General features: G+C 42.4%; 1 protein-coding gene across 3 annotated transcripts in view; it reads right to left on the bottom strand.

Annotated features, from left to right (window-relative positions):
• Positions 1-1,192: 1,192 nt before the first annotated feature.
• The window catches only part of hipk2 (homeodomain interacting protein kinase 2), a 74,107-nt gene continuing 61,790 nt past the window's right edge, over positions 1,193-13,509 (bottom strand). The window contains exons 6-10 of one of the 3 annotated variants that reach the window (XM_052061678.1): positions 9,267-9,451; positions 8,994-9,156; positions 6,639-6,864; positions 6,066-6,187; positions 1,193-1,536 (exon numbers count right to left, since the gene is read on the bottom strand). In XM_052061678.1, coding sequence (XP_051917638.1) covers positions 1,405-1,536; positions 6,066-6,187; positions 6,639-6,864; positions 8,994-9,156; positions 9,267-9,451 — 828 coding nt within the window. In that variant the 3' untranslated portion in view covers positions 1,193-1,404. Of the gene's footprint in view, positions 1,545-6,065; positions 6,188-6,638; positions 6,865-8,993; positions 9,157-9,266; positions 9,452-13,509 lie in introns of all 3 variants that reach the window. The other 2 variants (XM_052061677.1, XM_052061679.1) reach the window with 2 other exon arrangements.

Genomic DNA, 13,509 nt, shown 5'->3' with positions numbered 1-13,509 from the left:
TACAAAAATTCATTTCATCAAACATTTGCTGGTCAGACTAATAGATTCGGGCAAACCATTTGTCAGGCAGATAACAATGTAAAATTAAAATAGAGTAACACAATATTGTCTTGACCAAATGTACCAACAAAGCTGAATTCTGCTATAATTTCATTGCAAACGTTTGTTTGTTTTTTTCATTGAAACGGTGTACAATTGAATCAGCACAAGAATAAACAGTGTAAATACACCGGGCTTAGCGTAAATGCTAGAAGTGCCTGGCCCACTTTCATTAGGCTACCTGTACTAACTAATTTAAATTAACTGCAATCGAATAAAACAAATACTGCACTGAAATAAACATATGGTACCAAAACCAAGTTCCACAGACTGTGTTGTTAAAGATTTAGAAAAGTTTTCCAGAACCTTGCCTGCAGGACATGTCCACATTACTTTTACTGGAAGCTTATTAGCATGCTAACGATCGAGCTAGCTAGCTAGCTAGCTGTCTTATTGAATGATATTACCTTTGGTGGGCACTGTTAAACACGGTTATATTGAACAACTTCTATGTTACGGTAAGATAAATGAAAAGGAATTGCTTACCCGATGGTCATCCACGCGTGGTCGTGTTTGAGAGTAGGATTGTCTGGCTGCTTCACATGTTGGATTTTGTGTGACTGCTAATTGATGTGACTTATCAGGACGAGGGCGGGGAAAATGTGTGAGTCAGTCCGAAAAAGATGACATTTGAGGTCCTGCACAATGACGTCACTGAAAGTGTGTTAAAAGTGTGTTAAGTACCGAAGTTGGCCACTAGTTTTCCAAATGAAAAGTGAGTCGAAAGTTAAACACACTTAAACACACAATTTCTGAAAATTGTGCTCTTTCAGGACATCACTTATTTTTGGTGTGGGAGTATCCTCGTGAGCTCTAGAGTAGTGTAGACTGCGTGGAAATATGAGGACGCGAAAAATGTCCTCATTTTTCCACAGGTCCTCATTGTGAAGGTGTGTTATCATAAAATTGTCCTGAGATGTCATGAATACAAACGCACACACGCACACACACACACACACACACACACTCGCGCACACACACACTTTGTAATAAGAATGCATTTTTTGGATTGGTCCATTTGTGAATATAAAAAAATAATTTTCTTGCAATTAATAACAGAATACATAAATGCTAACTACAATTAAAAAAAAAATTCACCTCCGGTAATCTGCATGCGTTGTGATGGAGAAATGCAAATATTTTACATCAGGAAAGGGTCTCATGAGCCATGTTTAAGTCGAATGGTGCTTTCATGGGAATGAGGGCCGTTTTAAAACAAATAGAAATATTTTCACGTATTAAGTGTATTTATTCATATTGTGTAACATTTCTAAAGTCACACATTTATTGAGGAATTGATGTTGTTTACCTCCAATTGGTCAGAGGCTGTGTGCTGCTCATGGAGTCAGGAATGACGGCGGCATGCTGAACTGAGGTGTGAGTGAGCTGCTGCCAGGCTGGAGGCAGCAGGATCTGCTGGGTGCCGCTGGGCCAAGCCTGCTGAGGTCGGACGAGACACAATGGAGTAAAAACAAAGGGGGATTAAATGGAAAGAGGAGATTAAAAAGACAATAAAGGGAGACACATTCATCTACTGTGGAGGGTTTACGATGAAACATGAATACATGATGTATTTGGATGATTAGTTTTAAGAGTGTGATAAATCAAAGTCTCTCAGCGATACTAAAGCAACAAAATTGGCCTTAAGAGGTAAAACCAAGACTTTATAAAGTACGTCTGCAAGTGTTCTCTGTGTGTGGATGTGCATCAATCTGGGACAGATGAAACTTCGTTGATAATTAAGTTTTGTTGTTCAAATTATGGTGAAAGGTGCTACAAACCCCTATTTCAATTAAGTCATTGTGTAAAATGTAAATAAAACCGCAATACAGATGTTTAAATCCCGACGAGCAGTGTATACAATTGAATTCCATGCAAATGAAAGAAATTTAATGTTTAACCAGATGAAGGTTGTTTTTTTGTATGGGTGTTTTGCTTTTTTTTTTTTTTTAAATAAATATTCTCTCATTTTGAAATTGATTCCTGACAATTAGGTGAGCAATCGTCCAAAAGTTTAAGAACAACATTTCTCAAGGAATAATTGCAAGGGATTTAGGGATTTCATTATTTACGGTCATTAATATCATCAAAAGGTTCAGAAGATCTGGAGAAATTACTGCATGCAAGTGGCAAGGCCGGAAACTAATAATGAATGCCCGTGACCTTTGATCCCTCAGGCGGCAGCACATCAGATACTGACATCATATATCACCACATGGGCTCAGGAACACTTCAGAAAACCAATGTCAGTGAATGCAGTTTGGCGCTACATCCGTAGGTGCAACAACACCCAGAAATGCCGTCGGCTTCACTGGGCCCCGTGTTCTCCTAAAATGGACTGATGCAAAGTGGAAAAGTGTTCTGTGGTCTGACGAGTCCACATTTCCAATTGGTTTTGGACATTAAGGACGTCGTGTCATCCAGGCCAAAGAAGAAAAAAAAAACATCTGGACTGTCATGGAAAGTTCAAAAGCCACCCTGTGTGATGAAATGGGGGGGGGGGGGTGTTAGTGTCCTTGGCATGGCTAACTTACACATCTCACAGGCAACATTAATGCTGAGAGGTATATAGAGTACACGTACTTGTTGGGGAGCAACCTATGCTGCCATCTAAGCCACATCTTTTTCTTGGGACATCCTGCTTTTGCAACAAGATAATGCCAAGCCATATTCTGCAGAGTCTCTAATGGAGACCCCGGGCTGTTCAGCAACTCAAGTTATACAGCAAGCAAAAATGGGAAAGAAAACTTCAATAATTAGTATCCTTTGTTCCCCAAAACTCAATTAGTGTTTGTACTGTTTACATAGTGGTAAACGTGGCCTGGCCCAGCTTTTTTGGAACATGTTTCAGTTCTGGTAGTCCAGTGGTTAGCACCTCGACTTCACAGTGCAGAGATACCGGGTTCAATTCCAGCTCCGGCCTCCTTGTGTGGAGTTTGCATGTTCTCCCCGGGCCTGCGTGGGCTTTCTCTGGACACTCCGGTTTCCTCCCACGTTCCAAAAACATGCATGGCAGGCTGATTGAACACTCAAAACTGTCCCTAAGTGAGAGTGTGGGCGCATGGTTGTTTGTCTCTGTGTGCCCTGCGATTGGCTGGCAACCAGTTCAGGGTGTCGCCCGCCTGCTGCCCGAAGATGGCTGAGATAGGCTCCAGCACCCCAAACGACCCAAGTGAGGATTAAGCGGTTCGGAGAACGAACGGATGTTTCAGTTCTCAAATTCAAATTGAGAGAAGACATTGAAAAGAAAACCAATATTGTTAATGAGTTTGAACATTAAATATCTTGTCTTTACATTTTCTTCAAATACATATTGGTTTAAAAGGATTTGTACTCTGTTTTATAGACAGGCAGGCTGATTGAACACTCAAAATTGTCCCTAAGTGGGAGTGTGGGCACATGGTTGTTCGTCTCTGTGTGCCCTGCGATTGGCTGGCAACCTGTTCAGAGTGTCCCTCGCCTACTGCCCTCGGAGTCAGCTGGGATAGGCTCCAGCATGCACCGTGACCCTTGTGAGGATAAAGCGGATCAGAAAATGGATGGATGGATGATTTTTTTTCATGTTTTCCTTTAAATGTCCCAGCTTCCCTAGAAATGGGATTTGGACTTTGTATCAGTAAAGGAAAGAAGAAACGGGCATTGGGCGTGGACGTGTTTTTGTGTGGTTGCGTGCATGTCTGCTTGCATGTGCACGTTTGCGTGGTACTTTGTGTAACCCTAATAGTTTTATGCAGGTCTATTGATTGTTACTTTAAAAGGCTCATGACTCATTCATTTAATACCATATCTAGTTAAAACATTTTTTACAAGCACATTTAAACAACATGAAAGGAAGACTGAAAAGAGAGAAAGTAAGAGCACAGTTAATCTGCATACAGGGCACAATTACCCAGCCGTTTAAAAATGATCATTCATAACTTTTTCATCAATTAACTTTGGATGCATTTGGCTGAGGATGTTTCCTGTGTCAATGCCTGAGGCTGCAAGGTTATGTCAAAGTCTGAGGTTCTCCTCAGTGATATCTAATGCAACATTCTGCTGTTCAAGATGGCTCTAGCCCTTTATCAACATGCCATTATGACATGCTAATAAATCCATCCACCTGCTGCTCCTCCTCCTCCTGCTCACTCTATCTCCACTGCTGGCTCTCTACATGCCTTCCTCACCAAGCGTCTTGTGTTGTGAAACCAGGCTGTCTGCCCTGAAATGGTAACCCAGTTAAGAGGCCCTTTTTTTCTACTCAGAGAGCCCACCAGCACTATCAGCAGACCACCACCTCCCACCTCGGCAAAAACACTCCCCGGGTGAAAACCCTTTGTCACCTCGGTGTTCCGAAAGCCACAGCTCTCACTCCTTGATTGTTTCCACATTTTCTGCATTCCTGCACAAGATAAAGGTTTTGTTGGTTTCCCTGCCTCACTACTTTGGAGCCTTCTTCTCTGTGCACACCCATGAAGTTTGGGGCATAATCTCTAAGAGGTGAGCATTGAGGGAAGATGGGTGGGGGGCATTGAGGTGTGGGCTGAGGCACAGGTGGGCTGTAAGCAAGCCACCACCAATGTAACCAAGCCAGCGAGACCTACTACAGTGAGGAAAAATAAACACAGGGATGCACACATATCAGCAGTTATTAGGTATGCTGCATGGTAGTTAAAAAAAAAAAAGATGATCTGTTTATGTTAACAACTACCGTGTGCCTTTTTTTAAAACATGCATACGCAGACAAGGGGTATACTGTAGGTGCAGACAAGCAGTGCAAGGATCTGCAGTTAAGGCACCAATGGATGTAGATTAAATGTCCTTTTAGAGACATTTCATTGTGTCCTTAATATATTCATTACGTATTCCAGAATTTGGCGAATTCAGAAATGAATTATCTGCTCTTTTGGGGCCACATTCAAGCTTCCCCCGACCTCTTAAGGTCCTCTGAGGCCTCTAATTTGGAGCGGCTGATTCGGAAGCAGCCCTGGAGCTAATCACCAGTTGGTATCTGGCAGATTAAGCCACCATAGAAACACAGGCATGCTCTCACACATATACACACACTCACAAGGGCTTTGCCGCCTGTATGCCTGCCTATTGCATGATTAACTGGAGATAAGGGAGTGCTTCAAACTCCCTAGATTCTCAGAGATATTTAAAGCCTTCCTGGAAATTTCCATAGGGAGAAAGGTGGAGTGGTGATGGAAGTGGCCGACAGTGAATGAGAGAGAGGTGCCGATTCATTATTACTTCCTGTATAAAATCAATAGATAAAAGTCTCCAGCTCCACTGTGCACTACTGGCTTGTGACGGCCTTCCCTGTGTGAAAGGCTCTTGACCAGTGTGCATCAAAGCGTAGGAGACCAGGGCTGCTTTGGCAGCAAGTGAGGAGGACAGAGAGAGAGAGAGAGAGGGAGAGAATGCAAGTAATACACGGAAGAACTCAACCTAAACGTATTCAGAAAAGAAGGGAGGGCAAAAAAGTGGCTACCGGGGGCCAGGCCCTTTTTAGCTTCTATCCATTGTACTTTTTATAGTGCATAGCTTTCAAAATGCAGGATCCTGAATCAGGATCTATGTGTAGGGGCATCAGGATTCCTGATCTATTTTTTTTCTTCTAAAATATCAGCCCCTGACAGGGACTTTGTAATCATTCAGTTTGCACTGTAAGGACCAGATTAAGAGCGTGCGGCATGACAAAGGTCCACGGGGACACTGTTGAGGAGATTTTCTTCAAAAACCTTTATGCTGTTCTAAAAAAAGACTCAACCTCTCTGAGGTCCAAAATCAGTGACCTCTCATTTCACAAATGTCCCTCAGAAAGACTGAAAAAAAAATCTTTGCAAAAAGTCTTCCCAAAATTTGGGGAGGTGATGTAGCAGTGACTTTTTACTTTCTTGTCTTTCAGCTTTCTGTACATGGACTGACCCACTTCTGCCCGCATAGTGTATATTGGCATAATTTAAAATGAATTGCCTTTATACCTGAGTAAGGAGGCCTGGTTGGATCTGCAGAGGCTGCGCACCGGGGGCCTGTGTCACAATGGGAACAGCATTCTCCATCCGCATGGAGTAACTGTTGTGCTTGGAAGGTGATGCCTGCAGTCCTGTCAACAAAATTAAATACAAATAATGTGTAACTCATACTCGAAGGCTATGTGTTCTTAAATATGGACCAACAAGTCTATTTCACAGAATTATGGATCGAAGGACCATATTGTTTGTGGTAGGTGTTGAACTGTGACGGTGAAAATGTATTCATTGCCTTGTTCAAGTTGGGTCATTGTTGGTATAGGGTAAATCTAAGCAAAGAACATGATTTAAAGGTCTTTGAACACGGGAGGACACAAAAGCTGATTAACATTGCACAGATGTTATAAGAAGTTTAAAAAAACAAATGATGAAGCCTTAAATCACTGGCTACTTTTAAGCTTTCTAGTGGCCACTAAAACATGCCATTTTTCACAGAACCATTGTGCAAATGAAAATCTGCAAATGCCTCATTTTCACCACTGTTCTCTGTGTGCTAATGCCTTGTGACTGCTACGACCTCGTTACCTTGGAAGCCAGGAGGACAGACGATGAGAGCCTGCTGGAAGGGATCCGGCCGGGTAGTGCAGAGCTGAGGAGCCCCCGTCTGCAGGGGCAGGCTCCTTTGGGCAACAGCTGCCATGGAGGCAGCGGAGGGCTGGTAGAGTGCAGATTGGTAGTTTAGTATGGAGACATCAGGACTTGCAAAGGAAAGGGTGGAATTGTTGTTGGAGGAGGGAGCCAGGTTGGTGGCCTAAAGGAATGATGGGACCAAAATGGAAAAAAAAGAAAGGTGACACTGATGGGAATAGCAGGTAGAATTGCTTAAAGGTGAGAAAAACAGAAATGTAGAGGAAGCTCAATCACACCTTCAATAGAAGGTAGATTGTCAGGCATTGATGGAAACTAACAGAAATAACACAGACGACACGGATGTTAAATGTATTTTGACGAAATAATGCATAAAATATGAAACCGATCAGGCACCGTGTTCAAATTGAATGAATCTACTGATGCACAAGCTCTTCATTTTCTCAAACCATAAGACTGTGATTGCAATGTGCACCAGTAGTTAACTACATGATCTAACAAAGAGACCACCGCTTTATATGCTCTAAGTTTCTTTTAAACTTCAAACTCGATTGTTTCTATTAAATGCACTATTCAGCAAGACAAGCGTTAAATTCCACTGGTACCACTGGTTCAAAAGCCTGTTTAATTGGCAAAAAGTGAGACAAAATGACAATGAGTCTCTGTAATGAGCTGCTCGGAAATTTGTCGCAGCCTACCAATCAATATGCCTGACAAGTCCTTTGTCACCTCCAACAGTCATTCATCAATTATCTAACCTTCTCACTGTCCACCATAAATAAGACGTGTGGAATACACCAACTCACTGGCCTTTTTTTTTTGTTGCTCAATTTGCGTACAGTATTTGATTTGAATACATCATCAAGTATTCTCCTTTTATTTACCGGTATCTGTACATATGAGCCGAGAGAAATACATAGCCAGCATTTTGGGGTTTCATTTGCTTTCTTTGGTGTGATAGATGAATATAAGAGATGGGAGTCAATTCAATATGGCATTGTGACATTCATCATAAATAAAAAAAGAAGACAATTAAAGGTCACTTAATCTGTGCAAACCACAGCTAATATCAAGTGCTGATGCATCACACCGCGTGAGAAAGATGCTTCGGTAGAATTGTAAATAACGATATTTCAAATCATTGCGTCAACAGATTCAGGATCTACAATCTTATGCCGGGCAAAGTGAAAAGTCAGTAGTTCCCATTCCAAACCATACGGAAGCAGTAAAGCGCCACAAGCTCGATCCAGGGAAAAAAGGAGAGCGGTGAAGAATATAGAGGAGGAGAGGAACGAAAGGAGAGAAGGAGACGGAGCTGGGGGGTAAAGGGATTCTTGAGGCCGAAAAGCTCCACAATGCATGATAAGCAGGAAGCAGGGCTTGCCATGTGTGCAATCAGCACTTTGCGACAATCCCATCGGACCTGGCTGCAGACGAAAAACCAGCCAGATAGATATAAAAGGCAGAAAGGCAGAATCATAGGCCAGGAAATGTGCACACACATGGGAAATAAGAGGCAAACAGCTGGTCATGACAGCTTCAAACCCATTTGCATGGATGGCGTGAAATACCGATAACAGTCTCTCAGTCAATGCTCTGGCAAATCCGGATCACCTTGTCGGTAGTCAATAATTGTTGTCATTTGTTTTTGTAGACACTAATGCTGCCTAGGAGTTGTGTGCAGTGTCGGCAAATGTTGATGTCTGCAAATATTACATTGACTGGTGGTTACATTCACTGACTGGTCGTTACATTCATCGGCTTGCCATACTTGGCTTCTGATCAAGTCCGAGTTGAGTAACAAATCGAAGTTAATGGGCAGTAATTTGTAATTAACCGAAGTAGTGGTCCAACATGAAGTCATACTGCACAACAGTAGGGGGAGCCCTGGGGCTAAAACACATGGCACTTCACTGCAAAACTGAGAAGAGATGAATTGTTCAGTGTCAACATTCACAGATATGCGGCACGTGGATTTGCAATACTTTACTTTCTATACAAAAACATACATAAACCTCAGGACGTTTACAGATGTTTTTTGTCATTGGGAAAGGGGATCACTTTGCTCACGCTGTAATCTGCATGTGAAACCTATCAACAGCCTGAAGGGAAAACATGTTCAATTTTTAGTCCACAGTTGTTGGAATTGTGATTACAAATACGAAGGATTAGGACCGCTTTTGAGTTCAACTTGCATTTCCAACATTCCTAAACACATTTCACACATATGTCACTACATACATGCCATGGGTGTGTCCCAGGCAAAGGACAAAATAAGGTGTTGAGCGTTACCTGGCTGTGCACTGTGTTGAGCTGGTTATTGAAGGTCATGGTGAGGTTGGTGGAGGTGCTGGGGGCCACGTGGGTGATGAAGGGCGTCTTGCTCTGGTTGACCGTGTCGTACATGTTAACACGGCGCTTACAAATCTCCATATTCTGGAAGCATGATTTCACACTAGAAAGCGACAGAGACGCAAAGGGAATGAGACTGGCTGCATGAATGGCTGACGCAATTATACCATTAAAGTAGGTACTTTGATCAATCGGAACAATAAGAGCTCGTACTGAGTGCTGTGAGGGAAATCGAGGAGATGCGACATTGTAACAAAAGGGTGGTTGAGCGTTTCAATAGGTGTGATTCTTTTGTCCGCGTCGATGGTCAGCATCTTGGTTAACAAGTCGATGAATTCCCTCCTGTCGGCTTTCTCCGACAGCAAGTCGCTCCCCTCCAGATCTGACGTCATGTTCACCTGCAGGCATCAAATAGCGGCAGAGTCAAGCGCACATGCTCGTGTGTATGTAGGAGGGTGCCGTCATGTTTCCTTGCAAACATAAGAGAAAATCCAGCTCCTCCGCTTTGCTTTTTCCCATGCCCCATACAAATACAAAAATCTGCACCCTCATCAGTTCGGGTGTCTCCAGGCCTTGCTCTGCAGAGACTTTACAAACGGGTATTGCCACTTCACATATCTAGACGGTATGCCCATTCCTAAGTTGTGAAATCATTTGTGCATTCAAAACTAGAACCAGAAAATTTAATGTTTGGTTTGTGGGGAGGAGAAGAAGAGATTCCTTGCGCACCTTGATTGAGTTAAACCTTGTGGCTCAGGCTGTGTCTGAATGTTAGGCCCAGCAGCTCATTCCTGCTCACATAACTCCGTACATGGAGAACTTGCATTGATTTTATAGGCAGGGAAGTGTAGGTGGGCTTTGGGTCTTGTGTCTTGCACCCGGGGCCTCAGATCAGCCAGAACAAGTTGCTTCCCTGAGCGGAAAACTGCTCATTCCTCCAACTAATTGATTCTGCTCGCTTGATGACAATATGCAAGCTCACCAGGAATTGCACGTCAATGGACATTTTTCCAGGTATTCATCATTCTCAATGACGGTGGACCTGTTTGAGGTCTGCAAAATAATTTCCCTTGGATCATAATTTATATATCTGGATAAAATCTGACCCTCTTTTTAGGCAAGAGGAGCCACCATAAGCACAGAAAAATTTAAAGCTAATCTGAGGTGTCACAGAAGTGTGTTTTCCCCCTCTGGTTTCTTGTGTTGACTTTTCAGAATCAGAATCAGAATCATCTTTATTGGCCAACTATGTAGAACACACAAGGAATTTGTCTCCGGTATTTTATTTATCATACTGCTAAATGTGCCGTTTGTTCCCGCCTGTCCTGTTCGATTGTGGTCTCACGTGATGGGTGAGAGACGGTAGATGAAACTGAAACCGTTGCTCCCAGAATGACGTATTTTAAGAACATTGCACATTCCTCTTTAATGTGACCATTGCCATTGCAAAACAGTTGCAATCAAAAACAAACAAATAGATGAAGCCGTGTCAATGAAAACATAACCTCATTAGCGAAAGTAATGATTTATGACAAATCCTTTGCACCCTGCCAACAAGCAAACTAAACAAAGTGGAAAAGACTGGACTTGTTTTGCCTCATTCCCCGTGCTTAAACAAGCACCAAGTTTTTGATGTTGCTGCTCTTTGTATAAGCCAACAAGCTTGTCAGGCGGTGTGACCCCCCTGGGAGCAGACTGTCATGTTCAGTTTTTTCAGTAGGTGGCAGAGGAGGGTCCTTCCTCCAGGTCGCACACCTGTTGCTCATGTCATCAAGCCGACTATTTAAGGCAATGTTGCCCAATACATTGATCGCAATCGACCGGTAGCTCGCGGACTGGTCCAATGTCCATCTCGAGGGGTGCGTCTGTGTACTTGTGATTAATATGATATATTTTTTTGTGTTAGTGCACATTGCACCTCTAGCATCCTGTCAGTCTCACTTTCACAAAAAGCATTGTAAAATATATAATAAAATTAAAAAAAAACAGGTCAACTTTAACCGACGGTGGCGTGTGACCTGCATCACCGGAAGTTGTTTGAGAACAGCAGGCTGCAACTGCAGCCTGCCATCAGAGCTGTTGCACTTTATCTTTTATTATTTTTATTATTATTCAGAATGTTGAAAGTTTCATGTACAATTCAACGAGGGCACTGGCAAAGAATATCTGGAGAGCCGAGAGAAGCATTATAAAACGCTGCAAAAAGTGCATCCCGTGCCTCTGCGTCAGGTCTCGACGAAGGTAGGCACTGATTTCCTTAAACCCATAAACTCTTGTGTCTACTTTATTTTTCTGTTTTGTTCATCTTAGGGGCCATTAAGACTGTTGATCCTTTTTTTTTTTTACATTTTATTTATTTATTTCATTGGGACAGTGCACATTAATCAACAAAGAATAAACTGTGTAAATATGCCAGATTTAGCATACATGCTAGTTTTCATCATGGCATGCGTGTGTATGCGCACATGTGTGATAATGATCATGGATCGATTGGGGGAGGTTGGTTGATCAAAAAGTAGATCTTCCGTCAAAAAAGGTTGGGCACCCATGATCGAAGGAGTTCTCCGTCTTCATGTCTTGGTCGGAAAATTCCAAGACATCCCAAGCTTCTATGTTCTCTGTTTTCTGAGTTCGCCTAGATGTCTTCGTTTACCTTTTTAAGTTGTTTTTTTGTTGTTATTGTTAGTCACGGGTTTGGTATTGTCCGTGTTTTGGATTTTTCTTGTCAATTTTCTGATAAGCTATTTCTATTTATATGTTGTTCCTTGCTTTTGCAAGAGTGTTTGGATCACTCATTATCCTGGTGTTGTACCAGCAACCTTTGTTATATTTTCTCTGTCTTGCAAACCAGTTTTCTCTGAAAGAAATATTGTTGTTGATTCTTTCCCACTTCACGTTTCTGTAGACCAATTCTATTCTATCCGAAAGTCTGACACAGAGAGGCAGCCGTGTTTACTGTGACATGCAGAGGAACAGGTCTGCTTTCATAAAGCTGCAAGCGCTTATCTGCAGCTCTGCTTCAGAAGGCTATCAGATGCCCTGCCAGTCACCACCACAAATCTGATGCAATTCTTTTTTTCCCAATGCACGTTATTCAGAGTCTCTGACCACACCTCCCTGCAGTGATAAAAGAAGAATATTTGGAAGGGAGTAGGGAACAAGCACGTCAATAATTGGTGGATGTAATGACTTTGGGCAAGGCGCACATATGCAGAGTTGGTCAGTGATATGAAATAAGAGCCATGAACCATGTGTAGTGTTGCACCGTTCCCAATCTATTCAAACAATAATATCATTCTGATGTCCTTCTATTCAGAAAGACAGAATGTATTATTCACTTAGCTAATCATTTCATTCGCTCATGACATTGTATTGTTTTAGTGCCTCATAATGAGCTGCACAGGGTCTATTTTGAATAAAGTTGCAAATCTGGCTAGGATGGCCAGAAGGATGAGGAATGTTGGCATTCTGTGTGAACATCTGTTGGATGGAGCCACATCTGTGTCTTGAGGAGCACTGACATGCCACTCAGGTGTGAAAACAGGGGTGGCAGATGGGGCCGCACAACACCTGAGGAGATGTTGAGTAAGTTTAAATGATGACAATAACAGAAGCAATAAGAGAACTAACATAGAGAGAGCGCATACGCTTCACCATTTGTCATCTGGGCCGTCAATTAGTGAACATTCTAACTGTCACAGTGCAACAATCTCAAGTTGTGGCGGATTTTGTTCCACTGTTGAGTGGTAATGCACATTATAGGATGGTTGCCAGCTGCCATAGAATTCAAGGAGGAGAAATATGCATTGCAGAGCATTAATGTGAATCAATATCACCTCGGTCTCGGCTGATGTCAACAATACGGACCATTACGCCACCAATGGCTCTATTCGTTATTATTTGCATTGTTCCACACATACGGATGGCTGTATTTAGTTAAGGAAGGAAGAAATAGTGATAGTTCTACACCATTTCAATAATATATTCAAACTACAAATGCACATTTATCGACAACCACAATCTATCCCACCAGGAATATTTTCGATTTTGTTTTCACGCAGCTTGACCGAGAATTTGAAGCAACCGTTTTAGCAGTCCTTCCACCCTCATGCACCAAATGTCACAAAATTATGAAAGAATTAAAGATGAAGATTTGGGGCAGGGGAGCCCTTTGTTGGGGTCAAGAATTGAGCCCTTCCTCCAAAATATTTTATGCTGCCAGATCATTTCAGTGAAATAGTCTCAGATTTTCTCAAATTAGATATGTACTTGGGACTAATGCCTCACCATATTTCCCACAAAAGCAAGGAGGTTGTTTTGTTATCTTCCCAGCATCTGCAGCCCTCTTGATTTTCAGGGCCTTTTATGTCATCCATCATATACGCAGGGACCGATGTCCATAACACCGACTTGTTTATATGGGAGGATGTGGTGAGATGGGGCATAGTAGGCAGTT

This window comes from Hippocampus zosterae, chromosome 3 (genome assembly GCF_025434085.1).
Source record: "Hippocampus zosterae strain Florida chromosome 3, ASM2543408v3, whole genome shotgun sequence".
In the NCBI taxonomy this organism is placed as follows: Eukaryota; Metazoa; Chordata; class Actinopteri; order Syngnathiformes; family Syngnathidae; genus Hippocampus; species Hippocampus zosterae.
The sequence above is the reverse complement of the archived record's forward strand: the minus strand, read 5'-3'. Positions and strand labels throughout refer to the sequence as shown.